General features: G+C 44.7%; 2 protein-coding genes across 7 annotated transcripts in view; one reads left to right on the top strand and one right to left on the bottom strand.

The window, feature by feature from the left end:
- Nucleotides 1-3904, top strand: part of NCAPH (non-SMC condensin I complex subunit H) — a 39563-nt gene extending 35659 nt beyond the window's left edge. For 2 of the 3 annotated variants that reach the window (XM_067704291.1, XM_067704290.1), the window contains exons 16-17: nucleotides 294-382; nucleotides 880-1836. In XM_067704291.1, the coding sequence (XP_067560392.1) occupies nucleotides 294-382; nucleotides 880-1045 (255 nt within the window). In that variant the 3' untranslated portion in view covers nucleotides 1046-1836. Of the gene's footprint in view, nucleotides 1-293; nucleotides 383-879; nucleotides 1837-3409 lie in introns of those variants that run through there. The other variant, XM_067704292.1, reaches the window with a different exon arrangement.
- The window catches only part of NEURL3 (neuralized E3 ubiquitin protein ligase 3), a 95955-nt gene that overhangs the window by 13308 nt on the left and 54892 nt on the right, over nucleotides 1-27755 (bottom strand). The window contains exon 4 of one of the 4 annotated variants that reach the window (XR_010934357.1): nucleotides 2832-3666. The exons of 1 other annotated variant lie outside the window; for it this stretch is intronic. Coding sequence is in view for 1 of the 3 variants with exons in the window: in XM_067704304.1 (XP_067560405.1) it covers nucleotides 3599-3666 (68 nt within the window). In the remaining 2 variants the exon portion in view is untranslated. Of the gene's footprint in view, nucleotides 1-2831; nucleotides 3667-27755 lie in introns of those variants that run through there. 2 more of the 4 variants (XM_067704304.1, XR_010934356.1) reach the window with 2 other exon arrangements.

Genomic DNA, 27755 nt, shown 5'->3' with positions numbered 1-27755 from the left:
ATAGTATAGTCAATGACCACTTCAGTGCCCATTATCAATGTTTCATCTATATTATCACCCAGTCCTGTCCACCCGCCCACCCCCACCCCTGTCGATGTCAGTGTTAGGGTCTAGGGCTGAGCTACTGGGTCCCTCTATGGATCCTTTTTCTTCAAAATGTACCGAAGAAATTGTTTTGGTTTCATTCTGATGTAGGCTTTTCTTTTTAGAGATACAGCTTTATAAGCTTATGTTGCTCTCTCAAAAGTGAACTGGGCCTAGTCTGATCTCTTAAGTGTCCTTTCTTCTGTCAGGCAAACCACAGAGAAAATGGAGAAGCAGGGGACCCAGTACAGGTGGCTGACAAGAAGCTCAGTGGGCTCACAAAGGACCTGCAGAAGAGGTGCTTGCCAACAGACTCCTCCCCTCCCCTCCCCACTCCCTTCCCCCTCCCCACTCCCTTCCCCCTCCCCACTCCCTTTCCCCTCCCCTCCTCCCCCTCCCCTCCCCACTCCCCCCCCCTTCCCCCAGCCCCCTCCTCCTCCGAGCCCCAGCTGAGGGAGCGCCAGCCCAGGCTGTTGGTATGACAGACCCCTCTGCACACAACCTGCCATTTTCACACTTCTCACAGTTTTTCTGTTTCTTCTCTGCATTGATAAATGAGTTAATGTAGCCCACCTTTAAAAAGGCATTTTTCTGCACCAGTGGCTGGAATGGAACAGGAAATATTTTATTTCCAAATAAGAAACTGGAAAAACCTGCTTCTAAAAGGCATCTGAAATGTTTCTTTATTTCTCATTAGTTTATTCACTGACCATGTGTATTCATACTTGATGAAAGAGCCTTTGTTCCTGGAATTGCAGTGACAGCTAAATACTTACCAGCCTCTTTGTTTTACAGCCTGCCTCCCCTCATGGCTCAGAACCTCTCCATACCTCTGGCCTTTGCATGTCTGCTACATTTAGCCAATGAAAAGGTGGGTAAAGCTGGTAAGCGTGGGCGTGTTCTCTGTGCCAACCTGCTGGAGCTTTCTGTCACTCATGAGCGGCCTCATAGGACACCTTAAATACAGCAACTTATGTGGTACCTTCAACCCACAGGATTAACCAGACACCTAAAAGTAACTTATAAAAAGGCCAACAGGTATGATTAGAAATGAAAATTATGAGGAGGACCCAAATGGGAAAATTTTAGATGCTGAAATTGTGATCTTTCAGTTCCCAACTTGAAACATAAGGTGCTTTTGCATCACTGGGTGTCAAAGGCTTTAAAGGCCAAATCCTGCCAGTGCTAACGTCAGGACACGCGGGAAATGTGGTGGAGAAAAGAGGGGAGAGATGAGGCTGGATGGAAACAGACTCAGGGAGAGAGCAGAGACGTAGAGGCAGCGCCAGCAATGCTGAGCCGCCATGGGCTATGAAGGATGTCTCGGGACTAGAGATGTCTTTCGCAGGAGGGAGACAGCAGGAGTGCTGACTGTGACAGTGTGCCGGCTCCTCCTTGTGCCCGGCCAGCCGACGGCTGAGCGGCTGTGGGGCAGTCACTGAGGAGCAGGCGAGACCCATCTTCTCAGGGGCTGGTGGCACTCCCGCTTCCCGGGAGGCACCCCAGCGAGGCAGCCAGCAAGCCCATGCGTTTGTTGCTGCCTGAGACTTGGTGTCCTTTAGTGTCCCCAGGACTGTGGGCTGGGCCGTAGCATATGCCGTGAGCATCTCTAGTGCTGGGGCTAGACACGTTCAAAGTAACGCTGCTAAGCTTTTTGTTGTTGTTGTTATAAATTTATTTTTTATTTTTATTTTTGGCTGCATTGGGCCTTCGTTGCTGCGCGCGGGCTTTCTCTAGTTGCGCAAGTGGGGGCTACTCATTGTGGTTTCTTGTCTTGTTGCAGAGCATGGGCTCTAGGTGTGCGGGTTTCAGTAGATGTGGAGCACGGGCTCAGTAGTTGTGGCTCGCAGGCTCAGTAGTTTCGACGCACAGGCTTAGTTGTTCTGCGGCATGTGGGATCTTCCCAGACCAGGGCTTGAACCCGTGTCCCCTGCCTTGGCAGGCGGATTCTTAACTACTGCGCCACCAGGGTAGTCCCTGCTAAGCTTTTCTGAGTGAGGTTGGAATCTCACAGCATCCTAGTGGGCGTAGGTGCTGATGGACTCTCCCACTGGGTGTGTTCCCCTAGCCCGCGCAGTCCCCTAAAATGTCGGGTGCCACCAAAGCTCAGAAACTTACCCTGAGTCCAAATTCTATGTGTTAGTGACTTCACTCAGTCGCAGCAGCTGGAGGATCAGTGCTGCCCTGGGCCGCGTGTCTCTGCTGTGAGAGAGCAGCTTCAGCGCCTCCGCTCGGTTCCCAGTAGACTGGGGCCAAGCAGACACACGGCTGGAAAGCATGAGGGACTCCAGGCTTCACTGAGGTCCATGTGCTCTGGCTCTGGCACCACCCCGCCTCCCCCAGCGGCAGAGCCAGCTTCTCTTGCTTTGCTGCGACCAAATCTCTCTAAGGGGCCCCAGGGGGCTCAGCATTTGAAGAATCAGGAGATGGCCCATAGACCATGACCTGTTGGGCTGAGCTTTGGGCTATTTGACAAGATCTGACTGGTAACGCTGGCCAGCAGTTACCAGATAATCTGCAGGGACCTGGGGTAACTCAGAGCTTAGAGCCACCGAGAGAAATCTTACAACACCTTGTGCCAGAATGTGACCCCTTTTAGGCCTGCCTGCTCCCAGGTTTTCACGCCCATCTGGACTCTTCATCTACCGCTCTGGTAACGAGCTCCCCCTCAGCTGTCACCTGGGAGGTGAGGTTTGTGCTTTCCATCTTTAGCAGGAGAGGAAGGTGTGCCACCACACCATGCCTACCTCCAGTGCCAGGCAAGGGAGCGATGGTCCTGGTGCAGTTGGGCTTCCGTGTGAGGAAGGGCTGACAGCTCTTTAGTCCTGAGGGGACGGTTGCCTGGGGCTGGTGAAGGATCCGGGGGATGGGAGGATCAGGGAGGCAGTGGGAGCAGGGAAGAGGCCTGTGCAGAGATGGGAGGGAGAGCGTGGCCGTCATGGCCGTCGCCAAGGTTTGAGCTTCCCGAGCACTGAGGGAAGGGCCTGGAGAAGGTCATTCATGGCAGGGCTGATACACGTGTGCCATGGCCCCTGGTGGCCTCCCTATCACTTCCCACAGCTCCTTCCAGGGCCGAGAGCTTAGCTCTTAGACGGTTGACGGAGATTGTTGCGGAAATCAGAGCAGGCTTGCTTTTTTCCCCCTGCAGTTGGCAAGGATTTGGAACCAGCTTTTTCATGCAGATTATATTTGCTGTGACAGTTTTACTTATAGTCATGGGACAAACCTCGTTCTTTGTAGTCACCACCTCGTTTCCCCCGAGTTTGTTTTCTGATTCTTGTATCCTGTGGATACCAAAGTTCATGTGTGTTTGATCTTCCTTCAGAATCTAAAGCTGGAAGGAACTGAGGACCTTTCCGATGTTCTGGTGCGGCAGGGGGATTGAGTCCGTGGGGAGAGAAGCCCGTGCTTCCTCAGTGGCCAGGATGCCTGCACTTGGTGCTTCAGTGCCGTGGGCTGGTGGCAAGGCTGCAGCTGACTGCGCTGTGTGTCTGCTGCTCTTCCCTTCTCTCCTTCACTGTCTAGGAACCAGCTGCCTGACGCTCTGTCCTTGATTAAAGTTTTCTGGTCTGTGGTGACCACCTAGGAGGGAGGAGAGAGTCCTTACTATCCTTGATTAGGCAACTGTGTCCATTCTTTGTATCCATGTATAATAGTTTGTCTCCTAAATTGCTCTGTTTCCATACTTTATTCTTGTAGAAAGGAATTTCCCAGTAGGCACTTGTCCTTTAACAGCTACCAAATCCATGTGTATAAAATACATCACAAGTGTGCTTATAAATGTATATATAATGCTTAAAAATAAAATCATTTGGAATAATTTGCTTGGTAAACTATTTGAGTGCCCACTACATGAGTATCAGACCATGTCCTTATGCTCAAGGGGGGGGCAGACTTGTTAGCTGGACCAGAGACCCACGTGTCAGTATAAGGCAGGAAGTGCTTAAGGGCTGAGGTGATTTGTCTTGTAGCAGAGTGGGGATTTCAAGATTGGGTCCATTTGGCCTATCAATTCTGCTAAAGGGTGATAATAGTAAAAATTGCAAACATTAAGTGGCTACTAAGTACCTTCTGTGGATGACTTTTTCGGCCTTCTTAGCATCCCTGTGAGGAACGTAACTGTTACGGCTCCCATTTTACAGAGGAGAAACAGGTGCACGAAGGTAAAGTAATTCACATAAGAGCAGACAGCTGTCAAGAGGTTGGCCTTGAACCAGGAAATCTGCTTCTAGATCTTTACTCTTAGCTACTACACTATATGTGCTCAAGTCACAGGCTCAATACTTGTAGATGTTGATCCAAGTATCCTGTCACCATTCATTGGGTAAACAGCTTGGATGATAGGTCAGAAGCAGTGAAGGATATAATTGGTAATTACTCCTGATAATAAAGAACTTGCTCCTAGGCCAAAAATGACACAAAACAAAAACCAATCCCTTCCCCTTAGGAACGTGCTTTCCAAATCGTGGCCAAAATATTAGCCACTCTGCTGTATTGAGAGGATTAGACTTGTGGACATGCTTTAGTAGGAAAAGCAGTGATGCCGAGTGAGAATCCATACCCTGTCCTGGACTTCCCCGGTGGCACAGTGGTTAAGAAACCACCTGCCAATGCAGAGGACACGGGTTCGAGCCCTGGTCTGGGAAGATCCCACATGCCGCAGAGCAACGAAGCCCATGCGCCACAGCTACTGAGCCTGCGTTCTACAGCCCGTGAGCCACAACTACTGAGCCCACGTGCCACAACTGCTGAAGCCCACGCACCTAGAGCCTGTGCTCTGCAACAAGAGAAGCCACTGCAATGAGAAGCCTGCGCACTGCAATGAAGAGTAGCCCCTGCTCACCACAACTAGAGAAAGCCCGCGCACAGCAATGAAGACCCAACGTAGCTAAATAAATAAATTCATACCCTGTCCTGCTGGCTGAAGCCTCCAGCATCTTCTCCCAGGCCGGGGGAGCGCTGGTCCTCTTGCTTTGCTCTTATTCCCAGGATTAGAACTAGCCAAGCCCGCCCCTTCTCTCAGTCCAGCATACTTCTCTGTAGTGGGGTCTAGGCAGGGGCCGAGCTGCCGATAAAACTGGCAAGAGTGTTAACAGCTTCTTCAGTGAACTCCCCTCCCCTCCACTCTGCTTCTCGCAAGCTTCTCCCTCATTTATATGGTTGCTGTGTCAGAATTCATTTGGCTGCGTATAATTAAAAACCCAAATAAGTGGGTATGTGAGATAGTTTATTTCATGTAAAGTACATTAGGAGGTGGGTAGTTCAGAGCTAATGTGGTGGTTCCATGAACTCATAAAGAGACCAAGGATCATTCCAGCATTCCAGCTTCTTCTCTGCCATCCCTAATGTGTAACCCTCATCCTTGTGTGTCAATGTGGCTGCTGGAATCTAGCCATCACATTATATTCTAGGCAGCAAGATAAGGGGTTGTGAGGGGAAGGCAACCATTAACCTAGTTTCTGTCTACAGATTTGCCTCTTCAGGACATTTCATATAAATAAAATCATAACACAATATGTGGTCTTTTTTTTTAATTAATTAATTTTTATTTTTGGCTGCCTCGGGTCTTTGTTGCTGCACGTGGGCTTTTCTCTAGTTGTGGCGAGTGGGGGCTACTCTTTGCTGCGGTTCGTGGGCTTCTCATTGGGTGGCTTCTCTTGTTGCAGAGCATGGGCTCTAGGCGCACAGGCTTCAGTAGTTGTGGTACTCGGGCTCAGTAGTTGCGGCTCACGGGCCCTAGAGCGCAGGCTCAGTAGTTGTGGCGCACGGGCTCATTTGCTCCGCGGCATGTGAGATCTTCCTGGACCAGGGATCGAACCTATGCCCCCTGCATTAGCAGATGGATTCTTAACCATTGCGCCACCAGGGAAGTCCCTGAACATACTTTCTTTTTAATTCTTTCAACATATTTGTAAAAGCTACTTTGAAGTCTTTGCGAAATCCAACATCCAGGCCCATTTAGCATTAATTTCTATTGAATGCTCTTTTTCCTTAATATAGATTATATAATCCTGTTTCTTTGCATGTTTAGTACTTTCTGGTTGAAAATCGGATATCAGATAAAACGTTGTAGTGACTTTGGATTCTATCATGTTCTTCTGAAGATGCTTAGATATTTACTCAAGTAAGAGTTGGATTCAAACTGCTAACTTTGTATCCCCTATGGTATGAAGTTATTGGTATCTGTTCTTATAGCTACCCACTGTTGCTTTTAAGGCCTGATTCCATAGGTCTTCCCTCTGCCTGCAAAATTTGGAGATTGACCAAGGATCTGGGCAGAGATGGGATCATCCTCTCCGTGACTTCCTTGTTAGGATAGAGATTCCCCCATCTTCGAGCTCCTCCACCCCCTCTGGGCTCTGTCCTTCCAGCCCATCCAGCTTCAGATTTTTTTCCAGGTGAGATGCAAGTAGTTGGGGAATGCACCAGGGGGAGGAGCATCAAACTCACAGCTCTTGCTCCGCATAGCTCTCTCCCAAGAGTAAGCTTCTCTTCACCAGGTGTCCCCCCATAGACACCTAGTTGAACTGTCAGCTGGGGAAGGCAGCCGATGCTCAAGCGTTTCTATCTTTTTTCTGCCGAGGGTCTCACACTGCCAGGATTTCTCCCTTTCAAATTCCCAGCTGCTTTCCCTAAGCCTGAACTCTGAGTTCTAGCCCCTTTAGCCAACAACACACCGTCTTCCACAGCCATAGCTGTGCAATCGGGCAGCTCCCTTGGGCCAGTAAACCACAAATTTGCAACGCGTACATTTTCCAGGTGCAGTTGGGTTTTATTTGCTTTGTGTTTAATTAAAAATCTCTTCTGATTAATATTGTTAAAATGGCCACGCTACCCAAAACAATCTACAGATTTAAAGCAATCCCTATCAAATTACCCATGACACTTTTCACAGAACCAGAACAAATAATTCTAAAATTTATATGGAACCATAAAAGACCCAGAATTGCCAAAGTAATCCTGAGGAAAAAGAACAAGGCAGGAGGCAATAACCCTCCCAGACTTCAGACAATACTACAAAGTTACAGTAGGCAAAACAGCATGGTATTGGCACAAAAATAGACATATGGATCAATGGAACAGAATAGAGAGCCCAGAAATAAACCCACACACCTAGAGTCAATCTTTGTCAAAGGAGGCAAGAATATACAATGGAGAGAAGACAGTCTCTTCAGAAAGTGGTGTTGGGAAAGCTAGACAGCCAATGTAAATAAATGAAATTAGAACATACCTTCACACCACACAAAAAAATAAACTCAAAATGGATTAAAGACAAATATAAGACATGACACCATAAAACTCTTGGGACATAGGCAAAACATTCTCTGATGTAAAGTGAACCAATGTTTTCTTAGGGTAGTCTCCCAAGGCAATAGAAATAAAAGCAAAAATAAACAAATGGGACCTAATCAAACTTACAAGCTTTTGCACAGCCAAAGGAAACCATAAACAAAACGAAAAGACAGCCTACAAACTGGGCGAAAATATTTGCAAACAATGCTACTGACGAGGGCTTAATTTCCAAAATATACAAACAGTTCATACAACTCAATAACAACAACAAAACACCCAACCCAATCAAAAAATGGGCAGAAGACCTAATTAGACATTTCTCCAATGAAGACATACAGATGGCCAACAGGCACATGAAAAGATGCTCACCATTGCTAATTATTAGAGAAATGCAAATTAAAACTACAAAGAGGTACCACCTCACGTTGGTCAGAATGGCCATCATCATTAAAAAGTCTACAAATAACAAATGCTGGAGAGGGTGTGGAGAAAAGGGAACCCTCCTACACTGTTGGTGGGAATGTAAATCGGTGCAGTCACTATGGAGAACAGTATGGAGGTTCCCTAAAAAACTAAAATAGCGTTACCATATGATCCAGCAATTTCACTCCTGTGCATATATCCAGAGAAAACTATAATAGGAAAAGATACATGTACCCCAGTGTTCATTGAAGCACTATTTATAATAGCCAAGACATGGAAGCAACCTAAATGTCCATCAACAGACGAATGAATAAGGAAGATGTGGTATATATATATACACAATAGAATATTACTTAGCCATAAAAAGAATGAAATGATGCCATTGCAGCAATATGGATGGACCTAGAGATTATCATACTAAGTGAATTAAGTCAGATAAAGACAACTATATATCACATGAGGAATCTAAAAAAATGATACAGGGATTTTCCTGGTGGTCCAGTAGTTGGGGGCTCAGGTGTTCCCAATGCAGGGGGCCCAGGTTCGATCCCTGGTCAGGGAACTAGATCCCACATGCATGCTGCAACTAAGAGTTTGCATGCCGAAACTAAAAAAGATCCCACATGCTACAACTGAAGGATGCTGCATGCTGCAACAAAGAAAGATCCCACATGCTGCAACTAAGACCCAGTGCAGCCAAATAAATAAATATATATTTTTTAAAAATTAAAAAATGATACAAATGAACTTATTGACAAAACAGAAATAGACTCACAGACATTGAAAAGAAACATATGGTTATCAAAGGGGCAAGTAGGGAGGGATATATTAGGAGTCTGGAATTAACAGATACACACTACTATATATAAAATAAACAAGGACCTACTGTATAGCACTGGAAACTATATTCAATACCTTGTAATAACCTATAATGGAAAAGAATCTGAAAAAGAGTATGTGTATGTATATATTATATATAATATATATTATATATATTATATATAATATATATTATATTATATATAATATATATTATATATATTATATATAATATATATTATATAATATATATTATATTATATAATATATATTATATAATATATATTATATTATATATAATATATATTATATATATATAATCTCCAAGTCATTTTGCTGTACACCTGAAAGTAACACAACATTGTAAATCAACTATTCTTCAATTAAAAAAGAAAAAAGAGAAACGTACAGAGTAGTACTCAATAAATGTGTGTTGAGGGCTTCCCTGGTGGCACAGTGGCAAAGAATCTGCCTGCCAATGCAGGAGACATGGGTTCGAGCCCTGGTCTGGGAGGATCCCACATGCCATGGAGCAACTAAGCCCGTGCACCACAACTACTGCGCCTGCGCTTTAGAGCCCGCAAGCCACAACTACTGAAGCCCGCGTGCCCAGAGCCCATGCTCCTCAACAAGAGAAGCCACCGCAATGAGAGGCCCAACACTGCAACGAAGAGTAGCCCCCGCTCTCTGCAACTAGAGAAAGCCCGCGCAGCAACGAAGACCCAATGCAGCCAAAAATAAACAAACAAATGTGTTGAATGAATAAGTGATCCCTTTGTAAAACTGAAAAAACAAAATGTGACAATCAGTGAACAACCATAGAACACAAGACGGGTGTGTGTGTGTGTAATCATAGCTCTAAAAGGACCCAGCAATGGGAAGCTGGACCAGACCCCTAACCTCTCTGTGCCTCAGTTTCCTCAACTGTCAAATCGGCATAATCATCCCTTCTTTGCCTAATTCACAGGCCTAGTATGTAGAGAGGTTGTCTGGGGAAAGTTGAAGTTGTACAACCATAATGATACCTATTAGAGGACCTTCTGCACTAATTTTACAGGCGTAACACTCCTTTTTTTTTTTGTAATATTCTTTCTTAATCCCCTGCTGAGGCAAACAGGAAGTTCATTGCTTCCTACTAGAATTTGCTCCACATTTGCTATTCTGTAAGACTAGGACTCCAGGATCGGAGTTTCCAGGCCAGGGTCCTGTTTCCTAGTGATGATTCAAAGCAGAGAGGAAGTCTCCGTTTACTCATCAGCACCTCAGATGTGCTGGGTGCAGTGTTGACATCTGACTAAAGAAGCAACCCGCCTTCCTCTGGACTCCACCATCAACACAGTTCACCTTGGATTCTTGTGACAGCCCTGACTTCATCACATTTTTTTTTTCATTAAAAATGATTTATGAGGGGGCTTCCCTGGTGGCGCAGCGGTTGAGAGTCCGCCTGCCGATGCGGGGGACGCGGGTTCGTGCCCCGGTCGGGAGGGTCCCGCGTGCCGCGGGGTGGTTGGGCCCGTGGGCCGTGGCCGCTGGGCCTGCGCGTCCGGGGCCTGTGATCCACGGCAGGGGAGGCCACAATGGTGAGCGGCCCGCGTACTGCAAAAAAAAAAAAAAAAGGGAAAAATTATTTATGAGGGATTTCCCTGGTGGCGCAGTAGTTAAGAATCCGCCTGCCAATGCAGGGGATGTGGGTTCGATCCCTGGTCTGGGAAGATCCCACATGCTGCAGAGCAACTAACCCCGTGCGCCACAACTACTGAGCCTGTGCACCGCAACTACTGAACCTGCATGCCGCAACTACTGAAGCCCACACGCTCTAGGGCCCAAGTGCCGCAACTACTGAAGCCCATGTGCCTAGAGCCTGTGCTCCACAACAAAAGAAGCCACCGCAATGAGAAGCCTGCGCACGGCAACCAAGAGTAGCCCCCGCTCGCTGCAACTAGAGAAAGCCCGCACGCAGCAACGAAGACCCAATGCAGCCAAAAAAAAAAAAAGGTTTATGAAACAAAAGGTTGGGATTGCATTTCTGTCCCTTTGTAAGATTTTCACATGAATAAATCCTCAAATCAGGGAGGGAAAAACTCTTTGTCAGATTAAATGGGACAATATCACATTTGTATCTCTCTAGCAGAACTCTGACAGGCCATGCGGGGCCTCTCTCTCAGTGGGTTGATATCTCAACCCTGTTCATTCTGGATTAAATGTCTCTTCTTGTTTATGATATCCCTGCCCCATCTCAGCAGTGGAGCTGCAGTGGGCAGTTGGGGTCACATTTCCAATGTAAATAAACTTCCTTTGTTTTTTGGGGATGGTTGGCTGGAAAGTTTCCTTCTGGAGCTCTGCTACACAAGCTTATTTTATTTCCCCAGGAAGGAAACAGAACAGTCTTCCAAATTTCCTTGCTTGCCAGGAGGCTCTGGGGCAAATTGTTCAGATCTTCTGAATCCAAGCCCAGAGTTATTTTTCCTAACAGAAATCTTTCTCCTAGAGATACTTTTCCCTGGATGAGAATGAATGGAATTCGTATACAACTGGGTTTGCCCAAGTGGAATCTGGTGCCAGTTCCTCAGGAGTTAAAAATATTGCAGAACCAGAGAAGAGGGGGACCCTGCCCTGGAGGGCAAGGTGGAGGGATCAGAGCTGCCCTCCCTCTTGCCGAAGGAGCAATTGGGGCAGGAACACAGGTCATGGGGAGAGAGTGGGCACCTGTAGACATGAAGGTGGAAAGTCCCCGTGTGCCAGTAGGAGAGGTGGCCAGTGTGGAAAGAAAGGAGGACACTGAGATGGACATGCTGAGCTACACGGTGGGCATCCTTGCTACACTTTGTCAATATGGAGGCCCAGCAGGAAGAGGGATACATTGGGAGACTGGGATGGACATATACACACTACTATATATAAAATAGATAACTAATAAGGACCTACTGTAGAGCACAGGGAACTCTACTCAATACTCTGTAATGACCTATATGGGAACAGAATCTAAAAAAGAGTGGATATATGTATAACTGATTCACTTTGCTGTACGGCAGAAACTAACACAACATTGTAAATCAACTATATGCCAATAAAAATTAATTTAAAAAAAAAGGAAGCCCAGTTGGGAAACCATCTCTGTTCTTACAGATGAGTAAGAGCACTGAATTCATGGTACTGCCTCTGGATCTCAGTCACCTCCTATGTTAAAATCGAGATGGGTGTTGTTTCAGCAAGTGTCTAGTCAGGAGACAGAAACCTGATACATGTACAGGGAACTTACCTGTAACAATAACTGCTCACTGGGTATAAAGAGTTGTTGATATTGAAAGGGTAAAAAGAGAACTCTCACTCTAAGGTATCGGGTAAGTAGCAACTCCCAGAAGCACCCACCCCAAGGGCTGGGAAAGCCAGGGAGGGGAACAAAGAGAAAAACTCAGAGACTTCGAAGAGGGGCTCCAGAGAGTGGAGACTCTGACCCCCGAGGGGTGCTGCTCGGCTAATGCTAGTGTCTTCCACAGGACACGGTGAAGCTGGGTCTGAGGGTTAGAAAAGCTGCCAACTGCAGCCTCAGGAAGGAACAGCCTCTGCTGGGGGTGGGTAAGAAGGGTGGCTGGGGACCCTCACAGGGTGGGGAGGTGGGTCAGGGGGCAGGTCCCTTTCCCGCCAGCCCTGCAGTCTCCCTCACATGCCTCTCCTAGGCATAAACTGACAGGGAGTGGCTGGCAAGGCAGAAACGTGATTTGCAGAGCACCAGACGCAGCATCACCCAGCAGAGAATAGGCGGTGGGTTTGGAGCTGAGAGATGGTTACTTCATATCTGACACAGGGTGGGTCTCATCTCTAAGGATTTCTAAAACCCTTCCTTCCATTGCCAAAAAATTAATCAACAGTCGATCTAAATAGAGTATCTTACTGGAGCCAACCTGGGGATTGTAACCTGGGAGACAGTCTTTCAGAAAACTCTTGAAGACGGTTCCGCCTGTTAGAAGTCGAAGGCACAATCGTATACATTTTCAAGACAAGGGATTGTACACCAAATAGCACACTGACATTTTACATAACGTTCACTAAAGACCAGATCTGCCTGTACAAGGTGAAGTAGGTGACCATGACCCCTTTCAGGATTAGGAAGGAAAAATTCATCTTGTAAGGAGTTAAACTGCTGGCATGAGAAGAAGGATAATAAAACACTGATCTTTTCGGTGGAGCAGGCATTCCCACCTTTGAGGAGGTCTGATTAATGCACAATGCAGATGCACGTTAGGGAGGGCCCAATACGGGCAGGGAATATGTTATGCTTAAATTTTCTTGTCCTGCGGTAAAATATAAACTTTATCCATCACTTCCTACTTTTGTTTGAAATAGTATTTATTTGTATTTGTTTACCTACTCTTGACCACGGAGAATAGGTATAAGTATACATCTTGGGTTGGCCAAAAAGGTATGGAAAAACCCAAATGAACTTTTTGGCCAACGCAATATAAATAAAGATAAATGCCCATCTGCCTTTGCAGGGCAGAGACTGGCCAAGGGTGTTCCAGGCTGACAGCAGGAGCAGAGGCACTGAATGAGGGGTGCGGACCTCGCTGGGGCACTGCAGCCCTTTGCCATCCCCATCCCCAGGCACAGGCTCCTTCCCTCTTCCAGCTGCCCCACCCTCTTCCCTCATCTTTTCAAGCCTAGAACATCTCTTCTGTTAATCTCCACTACTGCGCCAGCGAAAAGCTCCATGTGCCCGGCCCCAGTTCATCTGGGTTTCCCTTCCGGCCTCTCTCCCCCGGCTCCCCTCCGCTCCCGCTTACACTCTTGTGCTTCGGAGAAGCCTGTCTCGAGTCCCAGACAGGAGCCGATGTGGGCCCTGTGCCCCGTTGAGCCACCCACCCCTCCCCCACCTCAGAGGCTCTCCTGGTGAAGGCGCCCCCGAGGGACCTCAAACACCTCCACCGTCTGCCTTGGTTCCCCAGCCTCCCTCCGAAGGACTGCTGCCGTGCACCGCAACTCCAGGGAGAGCCTCAGGCCCCTGATGGTCCCGCTGGGCCCCACCCACATTCCCTCCCAGCCTCTGCTCTAATCTAACCTCACCTTCCACTGCCGGGACTAGGGGCCTGGGACTACGTTATCTGTTCTCAGCAGTCACGCCCCTTGACTCCAGGTGCAGAGTGTCCCGGGGGCTGCTCTCCTGCCCCCTCCATCCTCCTCCCCGCAGGCCTTCTCATCGCTGGGGTGCTGGGGCCCCCCGCAAGCATTGCTGCTGTCGGAGGGAACCCTGCTCTTGAGACAGGAAGGAGGTGCTGTGGGAAGTGGAAGAGCCCCTTCCCTTGTCACTCGCCGTTACCGCCAGGCCCTGATCCAACACGCCTACAACTCTTTCCAGTTTCCTCATTCTTTGAGAACAGGACAGGATCCTGGGGCAATGACTGCTGTCACTTACCCATTACCCAGCCCCTCTTCCTGGCAGTGTACCCAGCTGGAAAACTACAATTCCCAGACTCCCTGCACCTAAGTGGGTCATGTGACTCAGTTCTGGCCAGTGTCTTGTCAGTGGGACCAACAGAAAAGTTCTTTAAAAGAGCCTGTCCTGAAGACACGGAGATCACCTTCCTCCCCACAGATACACCAGAAATATATCTACACGTGGAACAACTCCTACAGAACACCCACTGAACGCTGGCAGAAAACCTCAGACCTCCCAAAAGGCAAGAAACTCCCCATGTACCTGGGTAGGGCAAAAGAAAAAACAGAGACAAAAGAATAAGGACGGGACCTGCACCAGTGGGAGGGAGCTGTGAAGGAGGAAAGGTTTCCACACTAGGAAGCCGCTTCGCGGGCGGAGACTGCGGGAGGCGGAGGGGGGAAGCTTCGGAGCAGCGGAGGAGAGCGCAGCCACAGGGGTGCAGAGGGCAAAGCGGAGAGATTCCCGCACAGAGGATCAGGGCCGACTACCACTCACCAGCCCGAGAGACTTGTCTGCTCACCCGCCGGGGCGGGCGGGGCTGGGAGCTGAGGCTGGGGCATCGGTCAGAGCGCAGGGAGAGGACTGGGGTTGGCGGCGTGAACACAGCCTGCAGGGGGTTAGTGCACCACGGCTAGCCGGGAGGGAGCCTGGGAAACTGGACCCGCTGAAGAGGCAAGAGACTTTTTCTTCCCTCTTTGTCTCCTGGTGCGCGAGGAGAGGGGATTAAGAGCTCTGCTTAAAGGAGCTCCAGAGACGGGCGCGAGCCGCGGCTAAAAGCGCGGACACCAGAGACGGGCATGAGACGCTAAGGCTGCTGCTGCCGCCACCAAGAAGCCTGTGTGCGAGCACAGGTCACTATCCACACCCCCTCCCGGGAGCCTGTGCTGCCCGCCACTGCCAGGGTCCCGGGATCCAGGGACAACTACCCGGGGAGAATGCACGGCACGCCTCAGGCTGGTTCAACGTCACGCCGGCCTCTGCCGCGGCAGGCTCACCCCGCACTCCGTGCCCCTACCTCCCCCCCCGCCCCCGGCCTGAGTGAGCCAGAGCCCCCGAATCAGCGGCTCCTTTAACCCCATCTTGTCTGAGCGAAGAACAGACGCCCTCCGGCGACCTACACGTAGAGGCGGGGCCAAATCCAAAGCTGAGCCCCTGGGAGCCGTGAGAACAAAGAAGAGAAAGGGAAATCTCTCCCAGCAGCCTCAGAAGCAGCGGATTAAATCTCCACAATCAACTTGATGTACCTGCATCTGTGGAATACCTGAATAGACAACGAATCATCCCAAATTGAGGAGGTGGACTTTGAGAGCAAGATTTATGATTTTTTCCCCTTTTCCTCTTTTTGTGAGTATGTGTATGCTTCTGTGTGAGATTTTTTCTGTATAGCTTTGCTTCCACCATTTGTCCTACGGTTCTATCCGTTTTTTTCTTAATAATTATTTTTTTTATTTTAATAACTTTATTATATTTTATCTTATTTTATTTTACTTTATCTTTCTTTTTTTCCTTCCTTCCTTCCTTCCTCCCTCCCTCCTTTCTTTTTTTCCTTCTTTCTTTCTACTTCTACTAATTCTTTCTACTTTTTCTCCCTTTTATTCTGAGCTATGTGGATGAAAGGCTCTTGGTGCTGCAGTCAGGAGTCAGTGCTGTGCCTCTGAGGTGGGAGAGCCAACTTCAGGACACTGGTCCACAAGAGACTTCCCAGCTCCACATAATATCAAACAGCGAAAAATCTCCCAGAGATCTCCATCTCAACACCAGCACCCAGCTTCACTCAATGACCAGCAAGCTACAGTGCTGGACACCCTATGCCAAACTAGCAAGACAGGAACACAACCGCACCCATTAACAGAGAGCCTGCCTAAAATCATAATAAGTCCACAGACACCCGAAAACACACCACCAGACGTGGACCTGCCCACCAGAAAGACAAGATCCAGCCTCATCCACCAGAACACAGGCACTAGTCCCCTCCACCAGGAAGCCTACACAACCCACTGAACCAACCTTAGCCACTGGGGACAGACACCAAAAACAACGGGAACTACGAACCTGCAGCCTGCAAAAAGGAGACCCCAAACACAGTAAGATAGGCAAAATGAGAAGACAGAAAAACACACAGCAGATGAAGGAGCAAGATAAAAACCCACCAGACCTAACAAATGAAGAGGGAATAGGCAGTCTACCTGAAAAAGAATTCAGAATAATGATAGTAAAGATGATCCAAAATCTTGGAAATAGAATAGACAAAATGCAAGAAACATTTAACAAGGACCTAGAAGAACTAAAGATGAAACAAGCAACGATGAACCACACAGTAAATGAAATTAAAAATACTCTAGATGGGATCAATAGCAGAATAACTGAGGCAGAAGAACGGATAAGTGACCTGGAAGATAAAATAGTGGAAATAACTACTGCAGAACAGAATAAAGAAAAAAGAATGAAAAGAACTGAGGACAGTCTCAGAGACCTATGGGACAACATTAAATGCACCAACATTCGAATTATAGGGGTTCCAGAAGAAGAAGAGAAAAAGAAAGGGACTGAGAAGATATTTGAAGAGATTATAGTTGAAAACTTCCCTAATATGGGAAAGGAAATAGTTAATCAAGTCCAGGAAGCACAGAGAGTCCCATACAGGATAAATCCAAGGAGAAATACGCCAAGACACATATTAATCAAACTGTCAAAAATTAAATACAAAGAAAACATATTAAAAGCAGCAAGGGAAAAACAACAAATAACACACAAGGGAATCCCATAAGGTTAACAGCTGATCTTTCAGCAGAAACTCTGCAAGCCAGAAGGGACTGGCAGGACATATTTTAAGTGATGAAGGGAAAAACCTACAACCAAGATTACTCTACCCAGCAAGGATCTCATTCAGATTTGATGGAGAAATTAAAACCTTTACAGACAAGCAAAAGCTGAGAGACTTCAGCACCACCAAACCAGCTTTACAACAAATGCTAAAGGAACTTCTCTAGGCAAGAAACACAAGAGAAGGAAAAGACCTACAATAACGAACCCCAAACAATTAAGAAAATGGGAATAGGAACATACATATTGATAATTACCTTAAACATAAATGGACTAAATGCTCCCACCAAAAGACAAAGATTGGCTAAATGGATACAAAAACAAGACCCATATATAAGCTGTCTACAAGAGACCCACTTCAGACCTAGAGACACATACAGACTGAAAGTAAGGGGATGGAAAAAGATATTCCATGCAAATGGAAACCAAAAGAAAGGTGGAGTAGCAATTCTCATATCAGACAAAATAGACTTTAAAATAAAAACTATTAGAAGAGACAAAGAAGGACACTACATAATGATCAAGGGATCGATCCAACAAGAAGATATAACAATTGTAAATATTTATGCACCCAACATAGGAGCACCTCAATACATAAGGCAAATACTAACAGCCATAAAAGGGGAAATCGACAGTAACACATTCATAGTAGGGGACTTTAACACCCCACTTTCACCAATGGACAGATCATCCCAAATGAAAATAAAAAAGGAAACACAAGCTTTAAATGATACATTAAACAAGATGGACTTAATTGATATTTATAGGACATTCCATCCAAAAACAACAGAATACACATTTTTCTCAAGTGCTCATGGAACATTCTCCAGGATAGATCATATCTTGGGTCACAAATCAAGCCTTGGTAAATTTAAGAAAATTGCAATTGTATCAAGTATCCTTTCCGACCACAACGCTATGAGACTAGATATCAATTACAGGAAAAGATCTATAAAAAATACAAACACATGGAGGCTAAATAATACACTACTTAATAACGAAGTGATCACTGAAGAAATCAAAAAATACCTAAAAACAAATGACAATGGAGACACGACGACCCAAAACCTATGGGATGCAGCAAAAGCAGTTCTAAGAGAGAAATTTATAGCAATACAATCCTACGTTAAGAAACAGGAAACATCTCGAATAAACAACCTAACCTTGCACCTAAAGCAATTAGAGAAAGAAGAACAAAAAAAAACCCAAAGTTAGCAGAAGGAAAGAAATCATAAAAATCAGATCAGAAATAAATGAAAAAGAAATGAAGGAAATGACAGCAAAGATCAATAAAACTAAAAGGTGGTTCTTTGAGAAGATAAACAAAATTGATAAACCATTAGCCAGACTCATCAAGAAAAAAAGGGAGAAGACTCAAATCAATAGAATTAGAAATGAAAAAGGAGAAGTAACAACTGACACTGGAGAAATACAAAAGATCATGAGAGATTACTACAAGCAACTCTATGCCAATAAAATGGACAAACTGGAAGAAATGGACAAATTCTTAGAAATGCACAACCTGCCAAGACTGAATCAGGAAGAAATAGAAAATATGAACAGACCAATCACAAGCACTGAAATTGAAACTGTGATTAAAAATCTTCCAACACACAAAAGCCCAGGACCAGATGGCTTCACAGGCAAATTCTATCAAATATTTAGAGAAGAGGTAACACCTATCCTTCTCAAACTCTTCCAAAATATAGCAGAGGGAGGAACACTCCCAAATTCATTCTACAAGGCCACCATCACCTTGATACCAAAACCAGACAAGATGTCACAAATAAAGAAAACTACAGGTCAATATCACTGATGAACATAGATGCAAAACTCCTTAATAAAATACTAGCAAACAGAATCCAACAGCACATTAAAAGGATCATACACCATGATCAAGTGGGGTTTATTCCAGGAATGCAAGGATTCTTCAATATATGCAAATCAATCAATGTGATAAACCATATTAACAAACTGAAGGAGAAAAACCATATGATCATCTCAATTGATGCAGAGAAAGCTTTCGACAAAATTCAACACCCATTTATGATAAAAACCCTGCAGAAAGTAGGCATAGAGGGAACTTTCCTCAACATAATAAAGGCCATATATGACAAACCCACAGCCAACATCATCCTCAATGGTGAAAAACTGAAAGCATTTCCACGAAGATCAGGAACAAGACAAGGTTGCCTACTCTCACCGCTCTTATTCAACATAGTTTTGGAAGTTTTAGCCACAGCAATCAAAGAAAAGGAAATAAAAGGAATCCAAATCGGAAAAGAAGAAGTAAAGCTGTCACTGTTTGCAGATGACATGATACTATACATAGAGAATCCTAAAGATGCTACCAGAAAACTACTAGAGCTAATCAATGAATTTGGAAAAGTTGCAGGATACAAAATTAATGCACAGAAATCTCTGGCATTCCTATACACTAATGATGAAAAATCTGAAAGTGAAATCAAGAAAACACTCCCGTTTACCATTGCAACAAAAAGAATAAAATATCTAGGAATAAACCTACCTAAGGAGACAAAAGACCTGTATGCAGAAAATTATAAGACACTGATGAAAGAAATTAAAGATGATACAAATAGATGGAGAGATATACCATGTTCTTGGATTGGAAGAATCAACATTGTGAAAATGACTACTACCCAGAGGAATCTACAGATTCAATGCAATCCCTATCAAACTACCACTGGCATTTTTCACAGAATAGAACAAAAAATTTCAAATTTGTATGGAAACACAAAAGACCCCAAACAGCCAAAGCAAACTTGAGAAAGAAAAACAGAGCTGGAGGAATCAGGCTCCCTGACTTCAGACTATACTACAAAGCTACAGTAATCAAGACAGTATGGTACTGGCACAAAAACAGAAAGATCAATGGAACAGGATAGAAAGCCCAGAGATAAACCCATGCACATATGGTCACCTTATCTTTGATAAAGGAGGCAGGAATGTACAGTGGAGAAAGGACAGCCTCTTCAATAAGTGGTGCTGGGAAAACTGGACAGGTACATGTAAAAGTATGAGATTAGATCACTCCCTAACACCATACACAAAAATAAACTCAAAATGGATTAAAGACCTAAATATAAGGCCAGACACTATCAAACTCTTAGAGGAAAACATAGGCAGAACACTCTATGACATAAATCACAGCAAGATCCTTTTTGACCCACCTCCTAGAGAAATGGAAATAAAAACAAAAATAAACAAATGGGACCTAATGAAACTTCAAAGCTTCTGCACAGCAAAGGAAACCAGAAACAAGACCAAAAGACAACCCTCAGCATGGGAGAAAATATTTGCAAATGAAGCAACTGACAAAGGATTAATCTCCAAAATTTATATGCAGCTCAATAACAAAAAACCAAACAAACCAATCCAAAAATGGGCAGAAGACCTAAACAGACATTTCTCCAAAGAAGATATACAGATTGCCAACAAACACATGAAAGAATGCTAAACATCATTAATCACTAGAGTAATGCAAATCAAAACTACAATGAGATATCACCTCACACCAGTCAGAATGGCCATCATCAAAAAATCTAGAAACAATAAATGCTGGAGAGGGTGTGGAGAAAAGGGAACATTCTTACACTGCTGGTGGGAATGTGAATTGGTACAGCCAGTATGGAGAAGAGTATGGAGGTTCCTTTAAAAAACTACAAATAGAACTACCATACGACCCAGCAATCCCACTACTGGGCATACACCCTGAGAAAACCATAATTCAAAAAGAGTCATGTACCAGAATGTTCATTGCAGCTCTATTTACAATAGCCCGGCGATGGAAACAACCTAAGTGCCCGTCTTCGGATGAATGGATAAAGAAGATGTGGCACATATATACGATGGAATATTACTCAGCCATAAAAGAAACAAAATTGAGCTATTTGTAATGAGGTGGATAGACCTAGAGTCTGTCATACAGAGTGAAGTCAGAAAGAGAAAGACAAATACCGTATGCTAACACATATATATGGAATTTAAGAAAAAAAAGTCATGAAGAACCTAGGGATAAGACAGGAATAAAGAGACAGACCTACTAGAGAACGGACTTGAGGATATGGGGAGGGGGAAGGGTGAGCTGTGACAAAGCGAGAGAGAGGCATGGACATATATATACTACCAAACGTAAGGTAGATAGCTAGTGGGAAGCAGCCGCATGGCACAGGGAGATCAGCTCGGTGCTTTGTGACCGTCTGGAGGGGTGGGATAGGGAGGGTGGGTGGGAGAGAGACGCAAGAGGGAAGAGATATGGGAACATACATATATGTATAACTGATTCACTTTGTTATAAAGCAGAAACTAACACACCATTGTAAAGCAATTATACTCTAATAAAGATGTTAAAAAAAAAAAAAAAGGAAGAGCCTGTCCTCTGTTTCCTCCTAACCACAGTTTAGACTGTGGGTGTGAGGTGATCCTGAGGCAACCATGAGCATGGAAGCCACATACTAAGGATGCAGAAGACACAGAAAGACAGAAGGAATCCAGGTCCTAGTGACCCTGGAGCTACCAAGCCAGCCCCCCAAGGCCTATGATAGGATCCTTTTGATGTGAAAACAAAACAAAACACATATGGGTTTAAACCACTGTGACATTGTCCTTTCTGTTAAATGCAACAGAATCTCATCCTCAGTGACACAGATGCAAACAGGCCGTTCACCCCAGAGGCCATCCCAAGAGCAGGTGAGAAGATGCAGGCCAGCATGGGAAAACAAATCAAGGCCGCAAAGGGATCAAACCACAGGGAATGAGAGCTAATACCATCAAGGGTTTGCAGGATTGTGGCAAAACTGGTGGAAGTGGAAGTGGGTGCAGCCTCTTTGGAGGACAACTGGGCAGTAGATATTTCATAATAGAAACGCACACACCCTCCAACTCAACAGTGACATTTCTAGATCTTTAGAGACACACTCAGATGCACAGAGAAGCTTGTACAGAAGATTCTTTGCTTGAAATATCCAAATAGCTAAATGTCTACCTACCATTGGTGAAGCTGTTAAATAAACATCCGTCTCACGTACTAACACGCAGCAGCTCAAATGAACATCCTGAGGTGGAAAGAGCTCCAAGACATACTGTTCCGTGAAAAAAAAAAATTGTAAAAGAGTGTACTGTTTATGTAAAAAAACAAAACATAAACAATATATTTTTGTATATATGAATATGGGTTATGGGTTGAATTGTGTCCTAAAAGAGATGTTGACGTCCCCCAGTACCTGTTATTGTGACCTGCTTTGGAAAGAGGGTCTTTGCATCTTAACCATCAAGTTAAGGTGAAGCCGTTAAGGTGGGCCCTAATCCGATGTGACTGGTGTCCTTACAGAAAGAGGACCACCTCACACCCATTAGGGTCGCTACTATCCAAAAAAATAGAGAAGATAAGTTCTGGCGAGGATGTGGAGAAGCTGGAACCCTAGGCACTGCTAGTGGGAATGGAAAACCGTGCAGCCGCCGTGGAAAACAGTATGGTGGTTCCTCAAAAAGTTAAAAATAGAACTATCGTAGGATCCAGCCATCCCACTTCTGGGTATGTACCCCAACGAATTAAAAGCAAGGTCTTGAAGAGATATTTGCACATCCATGTTCACTGCAGCATTATTCACAATAGCCCAAAGGTGGAAGCAACCCAAATGTCCATCTGGGATGGCCACACTGAAAGTTATCTTGGTGCAGAATGGAGGGAGTTTCCTGGGCAAGCCCTGGCTCTGCCTCCAGCTCGTTCTGTGACGTGGGCAAGTCACTTCCTGTGGCTCTGACCCTCAGCTCTTCATCTGTAAACACTGGGGTTGAATGGACCTCTTCCAACGGGCCTGATTTTCATCTATTGAAAACAATGGCCCCAGTGTACCAGCCAGGCAAAAGCATGCCTTTCGTGCCTCAGACTCAATTCAGCCTCAGGAACTGCGGGGCCCAGGGTGGCCCAGGGACACTGGTGTCAGACCGGTGACGTCAGCATCCACAACTGGCTGAAAGTTATAACTGGCCTGTGCCCTCCAGGCTCAAGTTATAACTAAACGGTTATCTGAAAGGACACTGTGATGCTGGAATGAAGGTCCCTCCTCTGCTTTCCTGCATACAATGCAGTCAGCCTTGTGCCCAGCGCCCACCAGGCAGGCCCTGCCCTCAGGGGTCCTGCCCCTGTGCCCCTCTGCTCAGTTGATCCAGGCTGGCCCCTCCCACAGGGCACTGAGAGTCGGTGGGGCTCCTAGCTAGGCTGGCAATGGCCTTAACTTGGCCTCCTACAGTCCAGCCTCCTTCTGCTTTGTCCTGTCCTCTTGTTCTCAAGGATGACTCCATATGTCTGAATCCTGCTGTCCCTGGTTTCCAACTGGCCACTCTGCCCTGGAGTGCATGCAGACCTCTGGAGTCCAGAGCCTGTGCTCAGGGCCTGCGTGAGCCAGTGGATGGGATCAGAGGGCCAAGGAGGGGCTCCTCCCAAGAACTCGGGGGCAGCCTTGGAGAAGGCGGTGTTGGGAAAATATAATAAAAAGTGAAAGCTTCTCCCAACCCGTAACACTCCACAGAGGTAGTAGGAAAAGAAAAACAGTTTTATTATAGAATAAGCATTAAGCCAGTGAAGGAAATCAGAACGTCACTCCAAAATAAGACTTTTGACATAAAAATAATTTGGAGCCGAAGGCAATGAAGAGACATCAAATGCAGAAAAGCTGTCTCTATCCCCCCTTTTACCTAAAGGCAGGTCATAAATTCTCCTTTTACTGGAGACAGACTCTTACCAGCCCAGAGGTGGTACCAGAGGAATCTGCAAGCAAACCTCACTCCATTATTTCCTCCCATATGTTTACCTTCCCACAGTTTGGAAGGCTTTCCTTGGTCCTGTCATTTCTCCACAAGTTGACTGTTCTTTGTTGAAGATGCTCTATAACCTAGAGTTCTATGCCACCACTCTGAATTACTCTTCACGTGGGTTTCTCCCCCGTGCAGGCTAATACACTGTTTTTCTTTGTTAATCTGCCTTTTTTTTTAATAAACTTATTTATTTCAGTTATTTATTTTTGGCTGTGTTGGGTCTTCATTGCTTTGCATGGGCTTTCTCTAGTTGTGGCAAGTAGGGGCTACTCTTCATTGTGGTGCGTAGGCTTCTCATTGTGGTGGCTTCTCTTGCTGCGGAGCATGGGCTCTAGGTGTGTGGGCTTCAGTAGTTGTGGCTCATGGGCTCTAGAGCACAGGCTCAGTAGTTGTGGCGCACAGGCTTTGTTGCTCCGCGGCACGTGGGATCTTCCTGGACCAGGGCTTGAACCCATGTCCCCATGTCCCCTGCATTGGCAGGCAGATTCTCAACCACTGCGCCACCAAGGAAGCCCTAATCTGTCTTTTTGTTAAAAAGTCCCAGCTGAAAAGTGGTGTTGGGAAAGCTGGACAGCTGCATGTAAATCAATGAAGTTAGAACACTCCCTCACACCATACACAAAAATAAGCTCAAAATGGCTTAAAGACTTAAATATAAGACATGACACCATAAAACTCCTAGAAGAGAACATAGGCAAAATATTCTCTGACATAAATCGTATCAGTGCTTTCTTAGGTCAGTCTCCCAAACAATCGAAATAAAAGCAAAAACAAACAAATGGGACCTAAGCAAATTTCCAAGCTTTTGCACAGCAAAGGAAACCATAAATGAAATGAAAAGAAAACCTACAGACTGGGAGAAAATATTTGCAAATGATGTGACCGACAAGGGCTTAATTTCCAAAATATAAAAACAGCTCCTACAATTCAATAACAAAAAAACAAACAACCCAACTGAAAAATATGCAGAAGACATAAATAGACATTTCTCCAAAGAAGACATACAGATGGCCAGTAGGCACACGAAAAGATGCTCACCATCGCTAATTATTAGAGAAATGCAAATCAAAACTACAATGAGGTATCACCTCACACCAGTCAGAATGGCCATCATTAAAAAGTCTACAAATAATACATGCTGGAGAGGGTGTAGAGAAAAGGGAACCCTCTTACACTGTTGGAAGGAATGTAAATTGGTGCAGCCACTATCGAAAACAGTACAGAGGTTCCTCAAAAAACTAAAAATAGAGTTGCCATATGATACAGCAATCCCACTCCTGGGCAAATATGCAGACAAAACTATAATCTGAAAAGATACATGCACCCCAATGTTCACAGCAGCGCTATTCACAATAGCCAAGACATGGAAACAACCTAAATGTCCATCGATGGAGGAATGGATAAAGAAGATGTGGTATATACACATACAATGGAATACTGCTCAGCCATTAAAAAGAATGAAATAATGCTATTTGCGGCAACATGGATGCAACTAGAGATTGTCATACTAAGTGAAGTAAGTCAGAAAGAGAAAGACAAATACCATATGATATCACTTATATGTGGAATCTAAAATACAACACAAACGAACATATCTATGAAACAGAAAGAGACTCACAAATATAGAGAATAGACTTGTAGTTGCCAAGGGGGAGGAGAACTGGGGGAGGGAAGGATTCAGAGTGTGGGATTAACAGATGCAAACTATTATAAATAGGAGGATAAACAACAACAATGTCCTACTGTATAGCACAGGGCACTAGATTCAATATTCTGTGATAAACCATAATGGAAAAAATATGGAAAATAATATAGATGTATAACTGAATCACTTTGCTGTACAGCAGAAATTAAACACAACATTGTAAATCGACTATACTTCAATAAAAGTTTTTTTTAAATGAGCCTTAATATCAAAAGTATGCTGGTGCAAAACTAGAATTTAGTCTTCTCTGTCAGAATGACAACGTTTTCTTGGATTATTGGTCTGCTCTTAGTAAGAGATTGTAAAAGATCTTTTCTTTACCTTTCGAGTGATGTGCCTATGACACCAAGATCTTATGTCTTTTCCGAATAACTTCCCATGCTTTATGCTAGTCTTTTTCATGTACTCAATTATTAAAGAGAACCGAGACGTCTCACTTTTAAAAGAGCTAAGGGTTTTTACATTTTTGACGATGTTGTCTTCCCAAATAAAATTCTAAATGAAGTTTTTTGGCCTTGAACTAACTTCGGGATTTCGCAGAGGGTTCCTGGAAAATCTCAAAGGCTTTGCTCCTTCACCTTGTTAAGAGAGAGCTGTTAAACTACTTAGGTTTGTTTGACACGTTAAATTGCATGAAAAGGCATTTATTAAATAAGAAGAGATGCTTTAAGCTTTCCTAGGTTACATTTGTACGTGCAAACATTATTAATATAACTATTTCAGAAGTTGTATAAAGTTCACAGAAATTTAATACCCTGCCGTCCACATGATATGTCCTGGTATAATGCTATCATTCATACTTCTGATTATTTTTATTGTGTGTCACAGAAACAACCAAATTTTCTTGTCAAATAAACTCTTTATCAGATATTTAGAAGCTGACGGGATCAAGAAACTGCTAAGCCAGAATCGAGCAGAACAAGAGTTGATTACATGGGACGGAATAAGCTGATCAAGGATGATTAGGGTTATTGTTTTGAAACATTGCTGGTTCTTTAAAGTTCTATTTTTCAGACATAAGGAACCCCTCTCACTTAGGCTATCTATAACAGTTTAGTAGCTTATACTTTTTTTTTTTTGGTTGCATCAGGTCTTAGTTGCAACAGGCAGACTCCTTGGTTGCAGCACATGAGCTCCTTAGTTGCAGCAGGCAGGCTCCTTAGTTGTGCCATGTGAACTCTTAGTTGTGGCACGCATGTGGGATCTAGTTCCCGGACCAGGGATCAAACCCGGGCCCCCTGCATTGGGAGCTCAGAGTCTTAACCACTGTGCCACCAGGGAAGTCCTAGCTTATACTTTCGTTAACAGAAATAAAACACTTATCTTTTCTCCCTACCTGATCCCTCCAGAATTTAGAAACTCTTATTGAACATTCTTCTTTCCATGGCAATATAATTATTTGCATAAGTTCAATAAGAATCTGTTCTCTTTTTTATGTATATAGTTATCTTTATTAATGAATATATTAGAAACTGACATGGATCTAGATTCTCATGGGCATTTGCTTTCCACTCGTTAGAAAAATCCACTGCTGGGGACTTTCCCTGGCGGTCCAGTGGTTAAGACTTTGCCTTCCAGTGCAGGGGGTGCGGGTTTGATTCCTGGTTGGGGAGCTAAGATCCCACATGCCTCGTGGCCAAAAAACCAAAAACATAAAACAGAAGCAATATTGTAACAAATTCAATAAAGACTTTAAAAGAAATGGCCCACATGAAAAAAATCTTAAAAAAAAAAATCCATTGTTTACTTGAGAATGGTTTAAAAAAAAAAAGCCAATATCTTAGTGTCATTATGACAAGTCTTCACCTCATAGGAAATGTGAAAGGGTCCCTGGGCACCCCAGTTATGAGACTATACTGTCTTAGCAGACCTGCCCACCCTCAAGTGTCTTCTGGAATTTCTTATAAATTTCAATGGGCACCTGGGCAACAGAACATTCTATTACTCTGCTGGTTTTGAAGGTGCAGTTCCAGGGTTAAATACTGTGCCCATACTTACCATTTTCAAGCTGTCCAGGCTTATCTTCCAAAAAGAGTATATTACTATTACCAACTCTCCCTGCCAAACAGAGGACCCGAAAGCATTAAATGTTAACTGCAAAGAAGTTAGGTGAGGCCCCTCTTCTCTCCCCAAATCAAGTTATTTAGAACCCCAAGCGAATGCAAGCACTGCAAACACAGGGCAATAGTCTTTCCTGAAAAGCTGTTCTCCTTTTAACGGGACATAACTGGAAACACTGGTTAAAGAACCAGGGTTTTGAGTGGAGTGTCATATTTCAGAATGGTGCATAGAATCACATATGACCAGACAGTTCTAGGGAACCAAGGTTGACTGTGG

The sequence above is a fragment of the Pseudorca crassidens genome, chromosome 14, assembly GCF_039906515.1.
Source record: "Pseudorca crassidens isolate mPseCra1 chromosome 14, mPseCra1.hap1, whole genome shotgun sequence".
Lineage (NCBI taxonomy): Eukaryota > Metazoa > Chordata > Mammalia > Artiodactyla > Delphinidae > Pseudorca > Pseudorca crassidens.
Note: the sequence above shows the minus strand (reverse complement) of the source record. Positions and strands in the feature narration are given on the sequence as shown.